This window comes from Erythrolamprus reginae, chromosome 3 (genome assembly GCF_031021105.1).
Source record: "Erythrolamprus reginae isolate rEryReg1 chromosome 3, rEryReg1.hap1, whole genome shotgun sequence".
In the NCBI taxonomy this organism is placed as follows: domain Eukaryota; kingdom Metazoa; phylum Chordata; class Lepidosauria; order Squamata; family Dipsadidae; genus Erythrolamprus; species Erythrolamprus reginae.
In genome coordinates, this window is record NC_091952.1 from 230,192,344 (window position 1) to 230,214,458 (window position 22,115).

Consider the following 22,115-nt stretch of genomic DNA (forward strand, 5'->3'; position numbering starts at 1 on the left):
GGCAGAGAATAGATGGGGGCAGGCCAGTCGGAGGTGATATTTACTGCTTCTCCGAACTATTCAAAATATCCGCTACTGGTTCTTCAGGACTGGTCAGAACGTGCTGAATACCACTTGTGTTTTGCTCACGCGCTCATATGGATATATTTATAAATACATTACAAATGGTATCCAGTATTTTAATTAAGATCTACATACGTCCTGTATTTTATGTCTTTTGAGGTGTAGGTCAGTTATGCACATTTGTGAATATGCCGTCACATGGTGAGTATGGAAGAAACACAGGCTGTTTTACAAGTTACATTACTTCTAGGGCATGAAAATTATACAGGTGGGGAATCTACCTTGGGAGAACTTGAAATGCAGTCATATCAATTTAATGTTTCAATCATATCCCCCCTTTCCCTTCTGTCCTCCAGACTATACAGATTGAGTTCATTAAGTCTTTCCTGATACATTTTATGCTTAAGACCTTCCACAATTCTTTGGACCCGTTCAATTTTGTCAATATCACCTACAAAAAGATATTGACAAAATTGAACGGGTCCAAAGACGGGCTACAAGAATGGTAGAAAGTCTTAAGCGTAAAACGTATCAGGAAAGACTTCATGAACTCAATCTGTATAGTCTGGAGGACAGAAGGAAAAAGGGGGACACGATCGAAACGTTTAAATATATCAAAGGGTTAAATAAGGTTCAGGAGGGAAGTGTTTTTAATAGGAAAGTGAACCCAAGAACAGGGGGACACAATCTGAAGTTAGTTGGGGGAAAGATCAAAAGCAACATGAAAAAATATTATTTTACTGAAAGAGTAGTAGATCCTTGGAACAAACGTCCAGCAGACGTGGTTGGTAAATCTACAGTAACTGAATTTAAACAAGCCTGGGATAAACATAGATCCATCCTAAGATAAAATACAAAAAATAGTATAAGGGCAGACTAGATGGATCATGAGGTCTTTTTCTGCCGTCAGTCTTCTATGTTTCTATGTTCAATCTCCTCCTCTGGTGCCAAGCACTTAAAACATGTACAGTGATGCCTCATCTTACAAACGCCTTGTCATACAAACTTTTCGAGATACAAACCCGGGGTTTAAGATTTTTTTTGCCTCTTCTTGCAAACTATTTTCACCTTACAAACCCACTGCCGCTGCTGGGATGCCCTGCCTCCGGACTTCCGTTGCCAGCTCAGCGCCCGTTTTTGTGCTGCTGGGATTCCCCTGAGACTCCCCTCCATGGGAAACCCCATCTCCAGACTTCCGTGTTTTTGTGATGCTGGAGGGGAATCCCAGCAGGGGAATCCCAGCAGCACAAAAACAGGCGCTTCGCTGGCAACGGAAGTCTGGAGGTGGGGTTTCCCATGGAGGGGAGCCTCAGGGGAATTCCAGCAGTGCAAAAACGGGCGCTTCGGCTGGCAAAAGGGGTGAATTTTGGGCTTGCATGCATTAATCGCTTTTCCATTGATTCCTATGGAAAACATTGTTTCGTCTTACAAACTTTTCACCTTAAGAACCTCATCCCGGAACCAATTAAGTTTGTAAGACAAGGTATCACTGTAATTTTTTTTGGGACCTCTTTCCATTCGAACTGGGGCAAAACTACATGTCACAAAGCAAATGCTACTATTGTGTAAAAAGGGGAATTGCAGCACCACTACAATGTTAACCCTTTCCAATTCTCCTTTACAATATTCCCTTTCTGTTCTTTTCGTGCCAGTGGTACTCAAAAAGCATGCAGGAAATTGGCAAGGTATTTGAAGAGAAAACCTGTCTGGTGCCTAAATGGTTAAACATATAGATGTCCTCCCTGCCAGCTGATTCTCCTTTCTGCATGTACTTCCAGATCTCTAATTCTTCCCTGGAACAATGCCCTGTTTCCCATTTCTATTGTTTTTCTAAAAGCCAAACTTTAAGACTGAAGCTAAAGAGGGAAATGGCTTTGGCGGGGCACTGGGAGAGGAAAAGATCTTGTATAACCATCTCTTTCCTGCCTGCTTTATTTCTGCTCTAGAAATCTATCTTAGTAAAGTTACATGCTTAGAAAATATGTTTTCAGTTAAATGGGAACTACTGATTCTCCTCAACTAAGTACAAACAAAATAAGGCTCCATAACATGCAAGTACAATATTCTATCATTTATCACCAAATCCTCCCATTTTTCTGAAGTTCTTCAAAGCAAGAGGCTTTCCAGATTTTTTTTTAAAAAGTGTCTCCATTCTACCATGGTATGTTAGTGGATGTCAGTGAAGGAGAGGAGGATGATCCTGGCATACAAATGGATTCAGATGAATTAAATGGGAATGATTGGAGATGGGCTAACCCCTACTTCAGACGCACTCAGAAATGATTAAAACAAGTTACAGGGAGGAGATTTTAGCATGAGTGAGGAAATAGTTAATTAATTCCGACTCCGTTCAATCTTGTCATACCAAGATGGATGCATCCCAGCCATGCTCTGGCAAGTAAGCAAAGAATCGTGTGATTTATAACCTGTTTTTATGGCTCCTTGCTAGTGCTAATTAGCCCATAAATTTTAGAATGACTTGTGGAATGGATTGATGTTACTACTGAGATAATCTGCTTAACTGCTAAAAAGGGAGACAAGGAGGAATAGCACTGCATCAGAGCAGATGTATTAATGGAAGATGAAGAAAAAATAAAGAAGCTGCTGTGTTTTTACAAATAGAATGCATCTGACAATCATTTATTCCAATTATTATCTGAATTAGCCTGAAACCAGAACAGTATGTATCGCTCCCAATATTTAGCCCAGTTTTTTTCACCTCTGTTCTCAATTTGCACAATTACTCAAGATGCTGAGTGATAATCAAGATAACGATAGATAAAATATAATTCTCTTCTGCCCTTTCTCCAAACACATCTCTATTTAAATATAAGGAATTTCATTTGTAGAATCTGGGTCTTTAAAAAAAAATAGGGGAAATATTTATATAATCTGTAAAACCCATTATTTTCTATAAATTTACAAATGGTATGAAGGGATACAGCACAGGCTAGTGTTAATTATTCCTTAGCATTAATGCTATTATAGCTCACAGCTTTGCAGACAAAACATTAATTGTGCATTACTTAAATTCAGCTCCACAGTGCCATTTGGTTGCAACGTTCAGGATTGAATTCACCATCATTTAGAAAAGGAATTTCATACCACATATACTGATCACTAAGGATTTCTTAGAATGAATGCATATACTTAATTTAGCATCCTGGCTGCTGTACTGGAAAATAAGTTTTGCATTGATTTCTTCAATACCATTAGTAGTATTCTGTTGCTGTTATGGTCCATTCAAATAACTCTGATTCCTGATGACTACAGAGATAGGTCTTGGCAGCATTTTCAGAAATAGCCTGCCAATGCTTTCTTTCTAGATGTAAGAGAAATTGGTCCAGAGTCAGCTAACTGGTTTCTATGCGTAAGGCAGAATTAGAACTCAAAGTATCTCAGCTTCTAAACTAGCACCTTAGCTACTAGACAGAACTGGCTCTTCATGTCCTTCTCACAGCTACGGATTTAGCCCTAGGTCCTAGTATAAGCTAGTTTTCAAATACAGTGGTACCTCTACTTAAGAACTTAATTCGTTCCGTGACCAGGTTCTTAAGTAGAAAAGTTTGTAAGTAGAAGCAATTTTTCCCATAGAAATCAATGTAAAAGCAAATAATGTGTGCAAACCCATTAGGAAAGAAATAAAAGCTCAGAATTTGGGTGGGAGGAGGAAGAGGAAGAAGAGGAGGAAGACAATCACTCCCAGAGGTTTCTTCCCTCTCCATGTGCTCAGAGAAAGGAAAATGCTCCGTTCGCTCTGGACTGCCAAAGCCTCTTTAAACACCACCGAAAGGCTCCTCTGGCAGCCCAGAAAAGCCCAAGATGGCCGGGATTAAAGGGAGAATGGCAGGAAACTGGCCGGGCCTTTGTGCCGCTCTCAAATTTCCTGGGAAGTTTTCCGGGCTCGGGTTCTTAAGTAGAAGCGTTCTTAGGTAGAGGTACCACTGTACTTTAAGGAACTGTATTGTAGTGAACAATACAGCCCATGCCTAACTTCATATAACAACAGAAATTTGTATATGAAGTGTCTTAACCCTGGACCTCATATAACAATTAGCACTCTCTCCCTGGCAAATATATTAAACCCCTCAATATCACTGTCCTCTTTATTCACTAGTAGGACATCAAAAATAAACTTGTTTGGCATTCCCCAATATTGGAAGGTATATGGATAGCTATTGGGGGACAAGGCAATCATTACATGGAATGTAGCACCATCTGGATCCAGCCAAGTCCCCAATCTTTACTGTCACTCCCTAATGGCATTACCTAACCCAGTGTTTCCCAACCTTGGCCACTTGAAGATATCTGGACTTCAACTCCCAGAATTCCCCAGCCAGCAAATGCTGGCTGGGGAATTCTGGGAGTTGAAGTCCAAATACCTTCAAGTGACCAAGGTTGGGAAACACTGACCTAACCAACAGAGAGTTTTCACTCTAGAATTTTAATTTAATTTCTTCGATTTCTATGCCGCCCAATCCTGTAGAACTTGGGGCAGTTTACAACAATAAAAAACAGTACAATAGTACAATAATAAAAAGAATAGTAAATAAAACTGCATGATTCTAACAACCCATTATAGACCCCAAATCAAACCAACAACATACATAGCAAACAAACATAATTTGGGCACGTCTAATGTTAACTTCACAGCCCCCAAGACCTGTCGGCAAAGCCAGGTTTTAACAGCTTTTTGAAAAACCAGTAGAGTGGGAGCAGTGTGAACATCGGGGGGGGGATGTTAGCGCCACAGAGCCGGGGCGGCAACAGAAAAGGCCTTCCCCTGCGGTCCCGCCAACCTACATTGTTTAGTCAATGGGACCTTGAAGAGGCCTAGTTTGTGTGATCAAACAGGCCTTTGGGAGGTATGTGGCAGGAGACAGGCCCGTAAATAGACAGGCCCTAAGCCTGATGTCCATATGCCCCAAAGCCAATACAGTAAGATTTCCTATCCAGAGATGTGATGTCCCTGTGCTACTGGACACACAAAAACAACAGTGCATGTATTTCTCCTCTGCCTCTTTTGCAAAGACATCCATTTTAGCCTTATTTCTCCACTATTGCTTACATGCCCAGAATCCACAGGACAATTCTTTCCCTTCCTGCTGTTTTCAGATACTAACCTTGCTATAGCATATATTGCCAGGTTCTCTGCAGCAGTACTGAACATCCATCAGAAATTCCATAAACTCTTCTGTTTCTTTATTTTTCAACCAGCCACTGAGCCAAATTTTTCTAATTCTTTTATCAAAAACTGTCCCTGATTCCTGAGGATCCTCTAAAAAAAAAGACTAGGTTGTCTGCAAATGCCTGTAATTTATAACTTTATTTTTTAAGAGTAGTTCCTTTAATATCCAATTTTTCCCTAATTCTATTTAATAGTATTTCAATGGTCAAAATTGGAGGTGACAATGGACAGACTTATCTAACTCCCTTCTGTATCTGGAATGTTTTGGTTATATTGCCATTTACTGTCACATTGGCAGATTGGGAGGTGTATATTGTATCTATCATGCTTCTACCCTTCCTGTTAAGATTTCTTTTAGACTTTTGTATACAGTGTTTCCTCGATTTTCGCGGGTTCGAACTTTGAGAAAAGTCTATACCACTGTTTTTCAAAAATATTAATTAAAAAATACTTTGCGGTTTCCCCCCCTATACCATGGTTTCCCCTACCCGATGACGTCATATGTCATCATCAAACTTTCATCCACCTTTAATAAATATTTTTTTTAATAAACTTTAATAAAGAAACATGGTGAGTAATAATATAAATGGTTGCTAAGGGAATGGGAAATTGCAATTTAGGAGGTTAAAGTGTTAAGGGATGGCTTGTGATACTGTTCATAGCCAAAAATAGTGTATTTACTTCCGCATCTCTACTTCGCGGAAATTCAACTTTCGCGGGCGGTCTTGGAACGCATCCCCCGCGAAAATCGAGGGAACACTGTATACGTACTTTGTTTTACAGCTTTTGGGTTTTTTTAAATAATTACGTGATGTATGTTCTACGCTTTTTAATTGACTGTATCCCATCCTCTTTATGCTGGTCTTTGACTGTCATAAAGATTTGATTGATTGACGGCAGTTATTGGCTGACTTCAGTCTTCTCCGCATGTGCCTCAGATCTTGCAGAGTTTTGGAACCAGCCTGGAATTGGCAAACTAGACATGACTTAAGGCATTAACCCAATTAGGAAGTAAGTCCTATTCATACTCAGTGGCACACAGGCCCCAAATAATTACAATTTGAAAAAGGACACTGTTGTTGTGACAGTTGCACTCTCTGTAACCCAGAATGCATTTTAGAGAGAGTGTAAGCACAACGCCTCCACGGCTGGCCACGAGGAAAGCATATAATGCCACAAAAGAAGGCAAAGGTAGCCTTAAAAAAGGCAACATCACCAATGAATGTTGTTCTGGCGAAGAGATATATGAGACAAAAGAAACAAACCAGAAAGACACAAAGGAATACAAACATCAGTTTTAAAATTGTCCAGCACTGCTGGGATCACATTGAAGGAGACGGACAATAGATGGGTCGCTTTTGGCTCCTCGAATGAACTCTTCCAGAGAAAGTTTTCCTAGAAAATAAACAGAGATGCTGGTTTGGGTTTTCAAAATAAATACAAATCATCACTACTTATTATTAGGTTCAGTTAGTATGTTAAGTTACGGTTAAAAAAATACAGTAGTACCTTTGGCATTCAACTCATCAAATTTGGTACTCAACACATTTTGATGCAAAAATTTTATCCCAGTACTCATCGTTAGTTTTGGTACTTAATGCAAAAGTTAGAATTTGTCAGTATCGGCTGTGTTGTGACTCACAATTATTCCTTATGGAAAAATTTAATACGCAGCGTGCTCTCAGAACCAATTAACAATGAATAGAGTGGTACCACTATACAGTACTTTGTTTTCCCAAAATGCTAATTCAAAACAAAACTTATTACAATTTAACATGGTAGTCCAAGTCTTACAACATATTGAGTCACATTTTTTTTGACATTTGGTTTAATCCCTGTGATTTGTAAACTACATTTTATGGTTTAATATGCTATGCAAATTTAACTAATACACTGCTCAAAAAAATAAAGGGAACACAACACGCTATAATTCCAAGTAAATCAAACTTCTATGAAATCAAACTGTCCACTTAGGAAGCAACACTGATTGACAATCAATTTCACATGCTGTTGTGCACATTCAACTTTGTACAGAACAAAGTATTCAATGAGAATATTTCATTCATTCAGATCTAGGATGTGTTCTTTGAGTGTTTCCTTTATTTTTTTGAGCAGTATATTTAGAATTACACATTCAATACTACAGTATAACCAAGTCAGGCTCTGGTATGTATGTCCATTTCTTGATTTTGGATCCTACATGTATGAATATAATGCTACCTGCATTTTTAGAATATTAATGTTCCATTTAGAGAACAGTTGTAGCTCTCTTTGGATAATAAAACATCTGCAAGAAAACAACCAACCTTAAAAAGTATTCAATGAGAATAAGGCGGTAGGAATGATAACAGATGTATATATTCAGAGAAATTAATAACCACAACCTTTTCTTTTCTTGTATTTGCCAAAACAAGAAAACAAAACAATATAAAGAAGGTGTTTGATATAATATTGTTTTTGTAAATGTATTTATTGTTATGTTTATGTATCTGTTTGCTTTTTTATGCTTTCTCTTTTGTGTTTTGTCTTTTTAAAATAATTTTTAAAATTTAAAAGATAATATAGACATACAAGACACGAAACAAATTTGTAAGTAGCAGTACCACTGTATTATACTCCCAACCTGCCTTCCATTGAGGACCTGTATACTGCACGAATCAGAAAGAACGCTGTGAAAATATTTACTGACCTCTCGCATCCTGGACTTAAACTGTTTCAACTCCTACCCTTAAAACATCACTATAGAGCATCACACACCAAGACAACTAGACACAAGAACAGTTTGTTCCCAAACACCATCACCCTGCTAAACGAATAATCCCCTCAACACTGTCAAACTATTTACTAAGTATGCACTACTATTACTACGGTACTAGTTTTTTTTCATCATTCCTATCACCCATCTCCTCCCACTTATGACTGTATGACTATAATTTGTTGCTTGTATCCTTAAGATTTCTATTAATATTGATTGTTTCTTGATTGCTTATTTGCCCCCTATGACAATCATTAAGTGTTGTACCTTATGATTCTTGACAAATGTATTTTTTTCTTTTATGTACACTGAGAGCATATGCACCAAAGACAAATTCCTTGTGTGTCCAATCACATTTGGCTAATAAGAATTCTATTCCAGGTGAGGACAAGGGCAAGGGAACCTTTTGGTATAAATGGCCAAGAGAAGGTAATATTCAATAGCAAATTTAAATATGAAATTCTACCTTACACCAGCTCAGATATTATTGACACAGCTTATTATTGTGTACTGAAAGCTTCTCTGAGCTACAGACTTCTGAAAGAGCTGAAACTACAATCTCTGGACTATCCAGGTGGTCATATTGGGAAAGCTTGTTCTGTTTAGTTTGGCACTCTTTCTCCTGAATTTTATCCATTTGCTTTCAAATTACCGATGCCGAAAATTAAATCTGAGATTCCTTCTTTGTGGAAGATGATTTTTACAATGGTTCTTGCTTCAAATGTGTCCTAGTCTACATGATTGTAAAACCATCTCCATTACTCAAGAACTGAGAAATGTCCATGCTGATGGCAGAGATTACTTATGGGGCATTTGGCTTCTGCAAAAACTGAATTGTGCAGGTATGGCTTAGGTAAACAAAACCTCTCCATAGTTCATGTGATTAATAAAGCCTTTCCGAAATTGATCTGTTACTTTGGAAGTGAAAAATCACCTACAGTTCAGGAGAAAAAGTTTTGAGTCAATCAAGACACTGAGCTAACCAAGTACAATGATGCTAAGAGAGAGAATTGGAAGAAATATCTATAGCTTTCATAACAGCTTAATAAAATAAGTATCTTTCTAATGGGATTGTAATCAATGTTAAAAAGCAATTTTCGAAGTATTTCCATACAACCAGTATTTTCATACAACAAAAAGATCTGATTTCTTTCTTCCTTGTTTCTGATGACAAAGAAGATCCACCATGTCTCGGATTTTCTGTCGACGTTCGTCTGATAGGTATACCTCGCCAATTTGAGAGTCTATTACTGTACCCAGATGAGGGACACACGTAGTGGGAGTCAGATGGCTCTTGGAGAGGTTGACAGTGAAGCCATGCTCCCTCAAGGTTTGAATGGTTAATTGTAGATCCGTCCGTGCCCTCCCTGGATCTCTTGATAAGATGACAATATCGTCCAGAATGGGATCTGAGGGACGCTGTCAAAATGTCCAAGAGTTTGGTGAAAGTCCTTGGTGCGGAAGACAAACCGAAGGGCATTGCCCGGTAATGATAATGATTGTCGTTGACACAGAACCTGAGGTATTTGCTGTGATCTATATGCACTGGTACGTGCAAATACGCCTCCTTTAAATCTATGGAGGTCATCCAGTCGCCTCTTCTTATACAGGAAAGGATGGTGCGGAGGGAGTGCATCTTGAATCTGACATACTTGACGTACAGATTGAGCTGCTTCAGGTTTAAGATCAGCCTGCAACCCCCCGAGGCCTTGGGTACCACAAATATTACGGAATAGTATCCCAGGCCTTGCTGGTTTGTTGGGGCTGGCTCTATCGCCCCAATGTCCAGTAGATGGAGAATGCCATTATAATTGGGATCTCTCTCTCTCTCTGTGAGTGTGTGTGTGTGTGTGTGTATTCTTCCTGGCTTAAATCTAAGTCCTAATATTTATCTGAATTACTGGGTTGAATTGCAAGACAACAACCTAACAAGCATTTGGCTTGCCAAAACTTTGTCACAATAACACTAGCCATCATTCTTTCACAGAGGTTTATTGCTGGATCTATGAATCAGTGGCATCCTCCTACTTACTCAAGTCTGCTCTTCAAAAGATCAGAAACAACAGAAGCGAGTTAAAAGGAAGATAATCCAAAGATAATTTACCGTCTCTGTTGGTATCCATCTGGCGAAATATTTTCTCAGTTCTTTTCTCTGGCGTTGATTCATCTTCTGGCATCTTCATAACTGAAGAAACCATCTTGTAGATTGCCTAAGAAAAATGGAATGTGAAAAGGAAGGGTCTAAAATGGCATAATTTTAGAAACTTCAATGGGAATTCTATGCATTGGCAGACCTATCCCAAAAGTTTAGGCCTTTCAGGAGTTTGGGCCTTTCAGGAGTTTAGGTAACTAAAGCTGTCTCTTCTATACTGGACTTTACAGATCTACTACATAATTCTCATTATCCCCAAAGATAATTGAGCCGCTCTGAGTCCTCAGAGAGGAGCGGCATACAAGTCTAATAAATAATAATAATAATAATAATAATAATAATAATAATAATAATAGTAGTAGTAGTAGTAGTCGTCATAACAATAACAGTAATAGTAAATAATAATAATAATAATAATAATAATAATAATAATAATAATAATAATAATAATTGAATAGGTCTGCAACAATCGGTATTTATTTATTATTATTTATTTATTTATTGGATTTGTATGCTGCCCCTCTCCAGAGACTCGGGGCGGCTAACAGCGACAATAAAACAGTGTACAATAGTAATTTGGTATTGATGATTAAAAATCAATTAATATAAAAACCAAACATACATATGTATGACTGCTCGGTGGCAGGAAAGTGATACAGAAAATGTTTTGTCCGCTAGCAGTCATATCTATTTTTGCAATAAGCATTTATTGTGGTCTTAATTCACTCACTAGTTCCGTGATGGCAAACCTATGGCATGTGTGCCACAGGTGGCACACGGAGCCCTATCGGAAGGCATGATATGCCATATATGTCAGTTCCAGCACGCATACAAGCACTGGCCCTCTGGAAACTTGGGGAAGTTTCCCTGAAGCCCTGGAGGGCAAAAAAACCGCCCAATGGGCAAACTGGAAGTTTGGGAACACACTTCCAGAGCAGTGTTTCCCAACCTTGGCAACTTGAAGATATTTGGATTTCAACTCCCAGAATTCCCCAGCCAGCAAATGCTGGCTGGGGAATTCTGGGAGTTGAAGTCCAGATATATCCAAGTTGCCAAGGTTGGGAAACATTGCTCTAGAGCTTTCCTGAACCTTCCAGAGTACAAAAAAACAGCACACAACAGAAAAACCGTAAGTGTGTTTTCCGAACTTCCAGTTTGCCCACTGGGCTGTTTTTTGCACCCCAGAGGCTTCAGGAAGCTTCCTTGAACCCTCCGCAGTGCAAAAAAGAGCACAACAGGCAAACCGGAAGTCCATTTTTCAAACTTTCAGTTTACCCATTTTTTCACATTCCAGGCTTCAGTGAGACCTGTGCCAAAAATAATAAAATTCAGCATTAAACTTGGGAATTCTAATAGGAAATTAAATTGGCAGGTAACAAAGGTAACCTTAGCAACAGTCCTTCATTAAAAATACGAATTTCAAAAACTTAATTAAAATATGCTATTTGTAGAATTGCTACATGTGCTAAAATAGATCTCTTAAAAATCTTTCTGACATCTGACATTTTTTATTCCTCCCAGAAACAAATTGGAAACTCAACAGCTTGTGCCACAACTTTGCTGGCCCATATCTCATTTAAGATTTTATTAATGGTCACCAGGGAATCAACTGGCCTCAATTCCACAGAAGGGCCTTAAAATAATAGAAACATAGAAACATAGAAACATAGAAGTCTGACGGCAGAAAAATACCTCATGGTCCATCTAGTCTGCCCTTATACTATTTTCTGTATTTTATCTTAGGATGGATATATGTTTATCCCAGGCATGTTTAAATTCAGTTACTATGGATTTACCAACCATGTCTGCTGGAAGTTTGTTCCAAGGATCTACTACTCTTTCAGTAAAATAATATTTTCTCATGTTGCTTTTGATCTTTCCCCCAACTAACTTCAGATTGTGTCCCCTTGTTCTTGTGTTCACTTTCCTATTAAAAACACTTCCCTCCTGGACCTTATTTAACGCTTTAATATATTTAAATGTTTCGATCATGTCCCCCCTTTTCCTTCTGTCCTCCAGACTATACAGATTGAGTTCATGAAGTCTTTCCTGATATGTTTTATGCTTAAGACCTTCCACCATTCTTGTAGCCCGTCTTTGGACCCGTTCAATTTTGTCAATATCTTTTTGTAGGTGAGGTCTCCAGAACTAAACACAGTATTCCAAATGTGGTCTCACCAGCATTCTATATAGTGGGATCATAATCTCCCTCTTCCTGCTTGTTATACCTCTAGCTATGCAGCCAAGCATCCTACTTGCTTTCCCTACCGCCTGACTGCACTGTTCACCCATTTTGAGACTGTCAGAAATCACTACCCCTAAATCCTTTAAATAATATCAATTTAGAAGACACATCTGAATATCTTGGCAGTGATAAGATTTTTCTTTCTCTTCTAGCCAGTGATTAATATTAATATTATATTTTATAGTGAAGAGAGCATGGTGATTCAACAACAGTGACAAATTTACTCACTCATTGTTTGCGGAGGGAGGGAGGGAGGGAGGGAAGGAAGGAAGGAAGGAAGGAAGGAAGGAAGGAAGGAAGGAAGGAAGGAAGGAAGGAAGGAAGGAAGGAAGGAAGGAAGGAAGGAAGGAAGGAAAAGATTTTTATAAGTGATGATAAGTGATACATACCTGGACTATTTCTAACATTTCTGCTTTGCTGATGTATCCATTTCCGTCCAGGTCATACATACTGAATGCCCACTTCAGCTTTTGCTCCAGTTTTCCTCGGGATGTTACACTCAAAGCTATGATAAATTCTCTGAAATCTATTGTTCCATCGCCGTTTGCATCAAATGTACGGAACACATGTTCAGCAAATTTAGAAGCGTCCCCATAAGGAAAAAAATTCCCATAGATTTTCTTAAATTCCTCCATGGACAAATGTCCACTTGGACAGTCTCTGAGAAAGCCTTTGTACCATTCCTGGATCTCGTGTTCAGTAAAGTCTGTGCTTTCGAGCAAATCTTGCATCACTTCGGGGCGTAACTTGCTGTTCTGCTTCCCCATGGTGGTATCAGGATTTTATCTAGAGAAGGAAGGGGGGGAAAAGCAGTTTATTCTCTTGTTTACTAAACCAAGGCATGGTGAACAGCGTGGGCCTTAGACAGCCTTTTAAAAGGCTTGCTCTCTTGGTGATGATTAACATTTGAATTTGAAATAGCTCAGCGTCGTCCATCCCTTCAGCATGCAAATGTCTGCGGAGAGGGGTGGCATACAAATCTAAATAATAAAATAAATAAATGAGAAGTACCAAATTTTGATGTGTGAGTGAACTTCCTTGCATGAATACCATTTTATGTTTTGTAAAACAGTATGGAAGAGAGATCACAATGGATCTAAGACATTAATGAGCCGGGGTGGCGCAGCAGGTAGAGTGCTGTACTGCAGGCCACTGAAGCTGACTTGTAGATCTGAAGGTCAGCGGTTCAAATCTCATCACTGGCTCAAGGTTGACTCAGCCTTCCATCCTTCTGAGGTGGGTAAAATGAGGACCCGGATTGTGGGGGCAATAGCCTAGCTCTATTAAAAAAGTGCTATTGCTAACATGTTGTAAGCCGCCCTGAGTCTAAGGAGAAGGGCGGCATAAAAATTGAATAAATAAATAAATTAAAATCATGCCATATAGCTATGGCATTAAGCAACATTTTAAAAACCAACAATTTCACCTAACCCCCCAAAACCTTACTCTTAGACGTTTGGAACCCATATCACATCTCAGACATCAATACCCTTGAAAATGTCCAAAGATACTTCACCAGAAGAGCCCTTCACTCCTCCACTCGAAACAGAATACCCTACGAGACTAGACTTTCAATCCTGGGCCTAGAAAGCCTAGAACTAAGACGCCTTAAACAAGATCTAAGTACTGCCCACAAGATCATATGCTGCAACGTCCTGCCTGTCGGCGACTACTTCAGCTTCAACCACAACAACACAAGAGCACACCACAGATTTAAACTTAATATTAACCGCTCCAAACTTGACTGTAAAAAATATGACTTCAGTAATCAAGTTGTCAAAGCGTGGAACTCATTACCGGACTACATAGTGTCATCCGCAAACCCCCAACAATGTACCCTTAGATTATCTATGGTTGACTTATCCAGATTCCTAAGAGGTCAGTAAGGGGCGAGTACAAGTGCACTAGAGTGCCTTCCGTCCCCTGTCCTATTGCTCACCTATATCTCCTATACCTTTCTTCTATTCCTATATCTCTTCTTCTATTCTTTCATTGATATGTTCTATTACTATATCTTCTTTTCTATTCTTTCTTAGATATATTTTACTATGAGTATCTCCTCTATAACCTTCATCATGTATTTTACTATGTATATATATATCTATATATACAGTATACCACTAAATCCCTCACTGTGGATTGGACAAAATAAAATGAAAAAAATAGACTATCCACTGTTGACCTCTCCCGATACCTAAGAGGTCAGTAAGGGGAGTGCATAAGTGCCTTCCGTCCCCTCTCCTAATGTTTCTCTCTTACTAGTATCATGTATATTAATATTATTATATCTTTGTATATCACCAATACATACTTGACAAAATAAATATTTTTTTAAAAAAAATTCAACAATAAAATTCAGCTACTATTTCATTAGCTTTCTCAATAGTTCTCCTCGAGGAAGCACATGAAGAACAAGATCCTCAACTTTTGGAATAATGAGTAGTTCTTAGTATTATCTCAGGAACTACAACTGCAATTTCTAAACAGGGGAATGGTGGTAAACAGGACTATATTTTGGTGGATGGTCACTTCAATAGTGGAAACAAGGCAGAAAATCAAAACCCCTAAACAAATGATTTTCACCAAATACATCTTAAGGAAATGAAATTTAACATAAAAGTGACCATCAAATTGTAAATGTGCTACAAAAACACCCCAATGCTCCATCCCTTGTCAGATTTCTATTCTTTTCCCTGTGCTCACCATAATCCACTTATATGCCAAAGAAAGATTTCTCTCTATTTTATCTATCCTCAAAACAAAGCCATCAGGTAAAGAGCGATTAGAGCAAATGTTTAAGGAAGTTATACAACTTAACTCAAACACAGAACATTTTCTCTTTTCTCTGATACTTTAATCATGATGCTACATTAATTCTTACAGGTCTTTGTAGGGCTGATTTCTTTCTTTTTTTCCGTTCAACATTGTCCAATTCTCATAGACTCTCTGGACAAATCCCTACAATTTTCCTTGGTTTAAAAGGTTTCTCAGAAGAGGTTTGCCATTGCTTCTTTCATTTTCATTCCATTTTCATTTTATTGGATTTGTAAGCCACCCCTCTCCGTAGACTCGGGGCGGCTAATAACAGTGACAAAAAACAGAATGTAAAAATCCAATACTACAACAGTTAAAAACCCTTGTTATAAAACCAATCATACATACAAACATACCATGCATAAATTGTAGAAGCCTAGGGGGAAAGATTATCTTAATCCCCCCATGCCTGACGGCAGAGGTGGGTTTTGAGGAGCTTACGAAAGGCAAGGAGGGTGGGGGCTATTCTAATCTCTGGGGGGAGTTGGTTCCAGAAGGTCGGGGCGCCACAGAGAAGGCTCTTCCCCTGGGCCCCGCCAACCGACATTGTTTAGTTGACGGGACCCGGAGAAGGCCCACTCTGTGGGACCTAACTGGTCGCTGGGATTCATGCAGCAGAAGGCGGTCCTTGAGATAATCTGGTCCGGTGCCATGAAGGGCTTTATATATTAGCATAGATAAGAACTGTGATGAGTTATGTCATAAATATAATTTTATAAAGATGTAAACAGTAGGAAGTGATTCTACTGATATGAGGAAACTTTATTTGGATGGCTTAGATATGATGCAAAATTTTGTGGAAGCCTTCCAGACTAGATGATGATGATGATGATGATGATGATGATGATTATTATTATTATTATTATTATTATTATTATTATTATTATTATTATTATTGGCTTTTCCAACTCGAGGTTCCCTTCAGCCCCAATGCTCATCTCTAATAACTCCCAGCCAGACAAATCACCATATATGGATGTTGTGGAAGGATTTATTATTATTATTATTATTATTATTATTATTATTATTATTATTATTATTATTATTCAGTGTGTGCCCAATGTGCTCATACTTAAAACATCCACGTTCCTTCAATCTCTACTTGTTTGTGTATAAGTCAATAGATTGAGCCTACTTGTTTAATATAGAAATCAACAGATTTAGCCATTAAACTGCTTTCCTGAATACTATTCTAGCATGACATATATTTTCCTTGACTTGCAATCTTTGTTCAATCAGTGAACGGCCTTTGATTCAAATATGTTGTCTCCATAAAGTACAGTATAACATTCTCAAAGATGCTGATAATGTCATTACAGCATTACCAAAACGGAGTCCAGGGCAAAACAATTAAAATAACAGCCAGCTGTATTGGCATTCACGGGGCTTAAGCACCCTTTTACAATCTTGCCAGATAGTGGGATAAACAGAATTATGTATGCCTTAATCGTATTCCTTGTTAGTTAGAAAGCAACTCTTTGTTAATGGTCAAATACGCTTTCTTCGATCTTTGTAACATACAGTATGTCACAGAAGTGAGGTATATCCCCTATTATTTTGTAAATATTTAAGTATATCTTTTCATGTGACAACACTGATGAAATGACATTTGGCTACAATATAAAGTAGTGAGTATACAGCTTGTATAACAGTGTAAATATGCTGTCCCCTCAAAATAATACTCACTTCTGTGACATACTGTATATAAGAATTTTGCTGACAGTCTCTGGCATTCTTATGGCAAGAGACCTCCCAGTGACCGGTGAGGTCCCACAGAGTTGGTCTTCTTAGGGTCCCGTCGACCAAACAATGTCGGCTGGCGAGACCTAGGGGGAAGAGCCTTCTCTATGGGGGCCCCAGCTCTCTGGAATCAGCTCCCCCCAGAGATTCGCACTGCCCCCACCCTCCTTGCCTTTGGAAAGAGTTTAAAAACTCATCTTTGTTGCCATGCCTGGGGTTATTAGATCTTCCCCCTGACCAATGAATGTTTCTTAGTATGATTTATTGAATGTATTGTTTATGGAAGTTTTTTTTAAAAATTAGAATGTTTATGGACTGTTTTTATATATATTAATTGGATTATTTACTACTGCCTCTTTTATATGCTGTGAGCCGCCCGAGTCCTCGGAGGAGGGCGGCATACAAATCCAATTAAACTTCACTTTTAACTGGCTAGCTTTAATAAAACAACTATTGGATCCCCTCCAATTGTTGGCGTGTTCATAGATACGTTTTTTTCCAGGATGTTGCTTTACCTGTTCTTTCTGCAATCCTTCTATGATTGGTCTCTCATCCAAGTTACTTCCAACTGGAAGAGAGTTTTATTTCTCCTAATAGGTAACATGACGTGTAAGTGCAGCTATCCAAACAGAATCTGCCAATGGCTAATAATCAAATATCCCAGTTGCCAAAAAAAAGAGAACCAAAACAAGGAAACATTTTTTTTTCAGCCAACTAGCCTAACTGTAAAGGTCAGATAACACAAAGTTAAATAGAGAATCGAAGGATATAAGTGATCTTTATGGCCAACAGAACATAAAACAAATCAAAATCCGTAATTACATGAGCATCTCTGGTAAAGAGAATTCAACCAGGAAGAAAGCCACAATTACACAGGCTTCACAAAGGTTTGGGAGGTAGGCAAATGTGCGCGTGGACACACACACTGGTCATGTTCCAGTGAAATGAATGTAGCATCTGGAGCATAAGGAGCGACAGATCTGAAATGCAGAAATAGCCATAATGGAGAAATGGGACAAGAAGCTGGCAGAGCTGGCAGAAATGATTACATTGATTTCTTTGATTAAGGATGGAATAACAGTTCTAAAAGACTGGAAACCCTTTATGGCCTTTTTACTGAAAGTGGAGACTTATAAATGGCTGGTTTGGGAATGTATTGCTTTAAAAGGTTTGTTTAACCTTTTAAAGCAATAAAAGGTTATCAAATCCCAGCATTCGTTGAGGTCCCACAGAGTTGGTCTCCTTAGAGTCCCGTCGACCAAACAATGTCGGCAGGCGGAGCCTAGGAGAAGAGCGTTCTCTGTGGGGGGCCCTGCCCTCTAGAATCAGCTCCCCCTGGAGATTCGCACTGCCCCCATCCTCCTTGCCTTCCAAAAGAGTTTAAAAACACAACTGTGCCGCCAGGCCTGGGGACATTAGATCTTCCCCCTGACCCACGAATGTATTTAGTGCAATTTATTGAGTTAATGTTAATGAATGTTTTAAGTTAGAATTTTTAAAAATCTTTTTAGTATATTAATTGGATAAACTGTATTGTTATGTTTTTGGTATATGCTGTGAGCTGCCCCGAGTCTACGGAGAGGGGCAGCATACAAATCCAAAGTGCGCAGGCATCTGGCGTGACAGATTTTGGCAATTTTTACCAATTTTTTTGCTTCCGCGCATGTGCAGAAGCAAACAAGCCCCCAAATCACCAAAATCTCACGTATGCGACATCCTTGTGCGAGATTTTGTTTGCTGCACATGCGTAGAACAAAAGCTCACCCAGGGGCATATCATGCATGCGCATTGGCATTTCCGCTACGGAACCGTGATCCCGACAGTTCCGGGAGCGGCCCACTACTGGGGCAGGGGGAGGGCATTGTATTATAGGTCTAGGCATGTGCACAAGTGCTACCGCATACTGTATGCCCTTTCAGCACCCAAGCAAAAAAAGGTTTGCCATCAATGTACTAGGACAGTGATGGAGAACCTTTTTTCCCATGGGTGCCAAAATTGCATGTGTGTGTGTGCTATCGCACATGTGTGAGTGCCCACACCCATAATTCAATGCCTGGGAAGGGGAAACCGGCCTCCCCCTGGAGGCCTCCATTTCCCAACTTCTGGTGGGCCAAGTACACCCGTTTTTCACCCTCCCCAGGCTCTAGAGACTTTCCCGGAGCATGGAGAGGGCAAAAATGCCCTCCCCGATTCCCCCAGAAGTCCTTTGTAAGCCAAAAACACCTTCCCATAGCCTCCGTGTGAGCAGAAAATCAACTGGCCAGAATGCACATGCATGTTAGAATTGAGCTAGGGCAATGGCTTGTGTGCCAGTAGATATGGCTCCACGTGCCACCTGTGGCACCCGTTGCATAGGTTCGCCATCACTATACTAGGACAACTCCATTGAGTTGAAGACAGGAATCTGTCTTTGAGAATTGCCACCATGAAGCTATTCAAAAGGATTCGTAAATTAATTCATAGTGGCCTGCATTGGCTGCCGATCAGTTTCCGATCACAATTCAAAGTGTTGGTTATGACCTTTAAAGCCCTACATGGCATTGGACCAGAGTACCTCCGGAACTGCCTGCTACCGCACAAATCCCAGCGACCGATAAGGTTCCACAGAGTTGGCCTTCTCCGGGTCCCGTCAACTAAACAATGTCGTCTGGCGGGCCCCAGGGGAAGAGCCTTTTCTGTGGCAGCCCTGGCCCTCTGGAATCAACTCCCCCCAGAGATTAGAACTGCCCCCACCCTCCTTGTCTTTCGTAAACTCCTCAAGACCCACCTATACCGCCAGGCATGGGGGATTTGAGACACCTTTTCCCCAGGCTCTTTATATTTTGTGTTTGGTATGTATGTGTTGTCTGGTTTTAATATGATAGGGTTTTATATATTTCTTTTTAATATTAGCTTTGTTTTCATTATAATACTGGTTTTTATCATTATTGTGAGCCGCCCCGAGTCTTCGGAGAGGGGCGGCATACAAATCTAATTAATAGATAGATAGATAGATAGATAGATAGATAGATAGATAGATAGATAGATAGATAGATAGATAAGATAGATAGATAGATAGATAGATAGATAGAGATAAAATAAATAAAATAAAATAAAATAATAAATAAATAAATACATAAATAAATAAATAGTAGATTTATCCTTTCAGCCTCCTAGTTTCCTTTATTTTTGTCATCTCACAGATCACACGCTAAGGGATAGGAGTACCTCCTCCAGCTGCTCCCTTCTCTTCCAAGGCCACAGAGCAAAAGCATATTGAACACCTGAGACAGCAAGTCTCAAGAGACACAATTCACAGATGCAACAGTATACCCAATTCAACATCCAACAAATAACTCAATTCAGCGATCCAGGGATGCTACTGGAGTTACCAAGCCAGGAATTTGTGTGTGACAGGTATATACTCCTAATATTTACAAAAGCAAGAGCCCATAACCACTTTGGAGCTCTCTGATTTAAACATGCTATTTTTATCTTGCCTTTATTATACTAATAAAGCTGCTTGATTCCTAAGTGACAGACATTCCCCTGCTGTACTCAAACTCAATATGTTTTGCAATAAGCAATTGAAAACAACATGATTTTTGCAAATGGCACAAGGAACGGAGATAACATTTGGGAGCCCAATCTTTGACGAATACCAATTTTGTGAGAAAATGTCAATCGATGCATTCACAGCCAGGGCAATGCAGTGTGTACATTCTGCACCATAGAAGGGCACTGATGCTAGTTGCAAGTACAAAAAATTGAGATGCAGTATCAGGACTTTGCCTAGGCACCCTTCAGCTGTTGAGACGGGTGACAGAACTTATCATCAGGACCCAGCAGGCCCTTACGTTATTAAAATTATACGCAATAAGCCATATTAAAAATGGTTTAAGAGACATTAAATAGAATTCTGCAGAAGGGTGCCTTCTGTATGCTTGCAGTAAATCTGCCTGCACTGTAAAGATTTATTCCTGAAGATTTGCATTATTATTCATGATGCTATTAAAATAATATAAGCACCTTTTGCAAAAGATACTCTGACAAAGCCTGAAACCTCAAAGCTTCTTAGGAAACAATATGCTATCACACAATGTGTGTAATGACAGTGATTAGCTATCACTTTGTTGAATAATTTTTTACTTTCCCTGAGTCATAGTTGAGCATTCTTCCTCACAGAATTTCAATCCTCAACAACCATATGCAGTGGTGCCTCTACATAAGACCTTTTCTAGATACGAACCGGGTGTTCAAGATATTTTTGCCTTTTATTAAGAACCATTTTCTACTTAAAAACCCGAGCCCGGAAAAATTGAGAGCGGCACGAAGGCCCGGCCAGTTTCCTACCATTCCCCCAAAATTCTGGCAAGACCTGTACTCCAGACTTCTGATCATCTATTTATACATATGTTTTGATAATTTTATGCTGTCCAATAACCAAATGTCTTTGGATACTTTATGTAAAAATATTTCAAATTCAATATAATTTTTAAAAAAACTACAACACTGTCTGAAAATACACAATAGACATAAAACAATACAAATTCCAAAAAGCCTTTAGAATTTTTAAAAAGTCAAAATCCATGGAAATAGCGATCTATTTTTTTCCAGAATTTGGCCCTTGCCAAACATGGACACAGATAGTTTCTAGTTTCCAAATGTTGTATCTCACACTTTTATTCCAAGGACAGTATCATTTTTTTTTTAAAAAGTGCAACAAATACCACACAATATTTATGATAATTCATAAACACAATATATTTATGATAATTCAGGTTATCATAAATATATTTATAAATAAACCCATCCTGAAATTTAAAATAGGACTTTTAGTTTAGTTTAGTTTAGTTTAGTTTTATTAGATTTGTATGCCGCCCCTCTCCGAAGAACCCGTCTTACTAATAAATTACAGCATGGAAAGAAATCAAGTTTCTTAATGCATTCAAAAAATGTTAGCAACTAAAACAGTTATCTCATCTAAAAAACTAAGATTTTAAGCTGAGTAAAAATATACGTGACCTCACGCCCCAACTACTCTGTTTTCTACATTAATGTAAGGACAATGAAATTATTACCTGCTCAAAGTATATTCAATGAATACCTTTCCCCACACATCATTCTCCAAACTGTGCTTGTTAATGTCAAATGTCAAAGGTATTAACCAGGAGTAATT

General features: G+C 38.9%; 1 protein-coding gene across 4 annotated transcripts in view; it reads right to left on the reverse strand.

The window, feature by feature from the left end:
• Window positions 1-1,412: 1,412 nt before the first annotated feature.
• The window catches only part of NCALD (neurocalcin delta), a 105,689-nt gene continuing 84,986 nt past the window's right edge, over window positions 1,413-22,115 (reverse strand). For 3 of the 4 annotated variants that reach the window (XM_070748152.1, XM_070748153.1, XM_070748150.1), the window contains exons 2-4: window positions 12,793-13,189; window positions 10,111-10,216; window positions 5,261-6,646 (exon numbers count right to left, since the gene is read on the reverse strand). In XM_070748152.1, coding sequence (XP_070604253.1) covers window positions 6,549-6,646; window positions 10,111-10,216; window positions 12,793-13,170 — 582 coding nt within the window. In that variant the 5' untranslated portion in view covers window positions 13,171-13,189 and the 3' untranslated portion in view covers window positions 5,261-6,548. Of the gene's footprint in view, window positions 3,386-5,260; window positions 6,647-10,110; window positions 10,217-12,792; window positions 13,190-22,115 lie in introns of those variants that run through there. The other variant, XM_070748151.1, reaches the window with a different exon arrangement.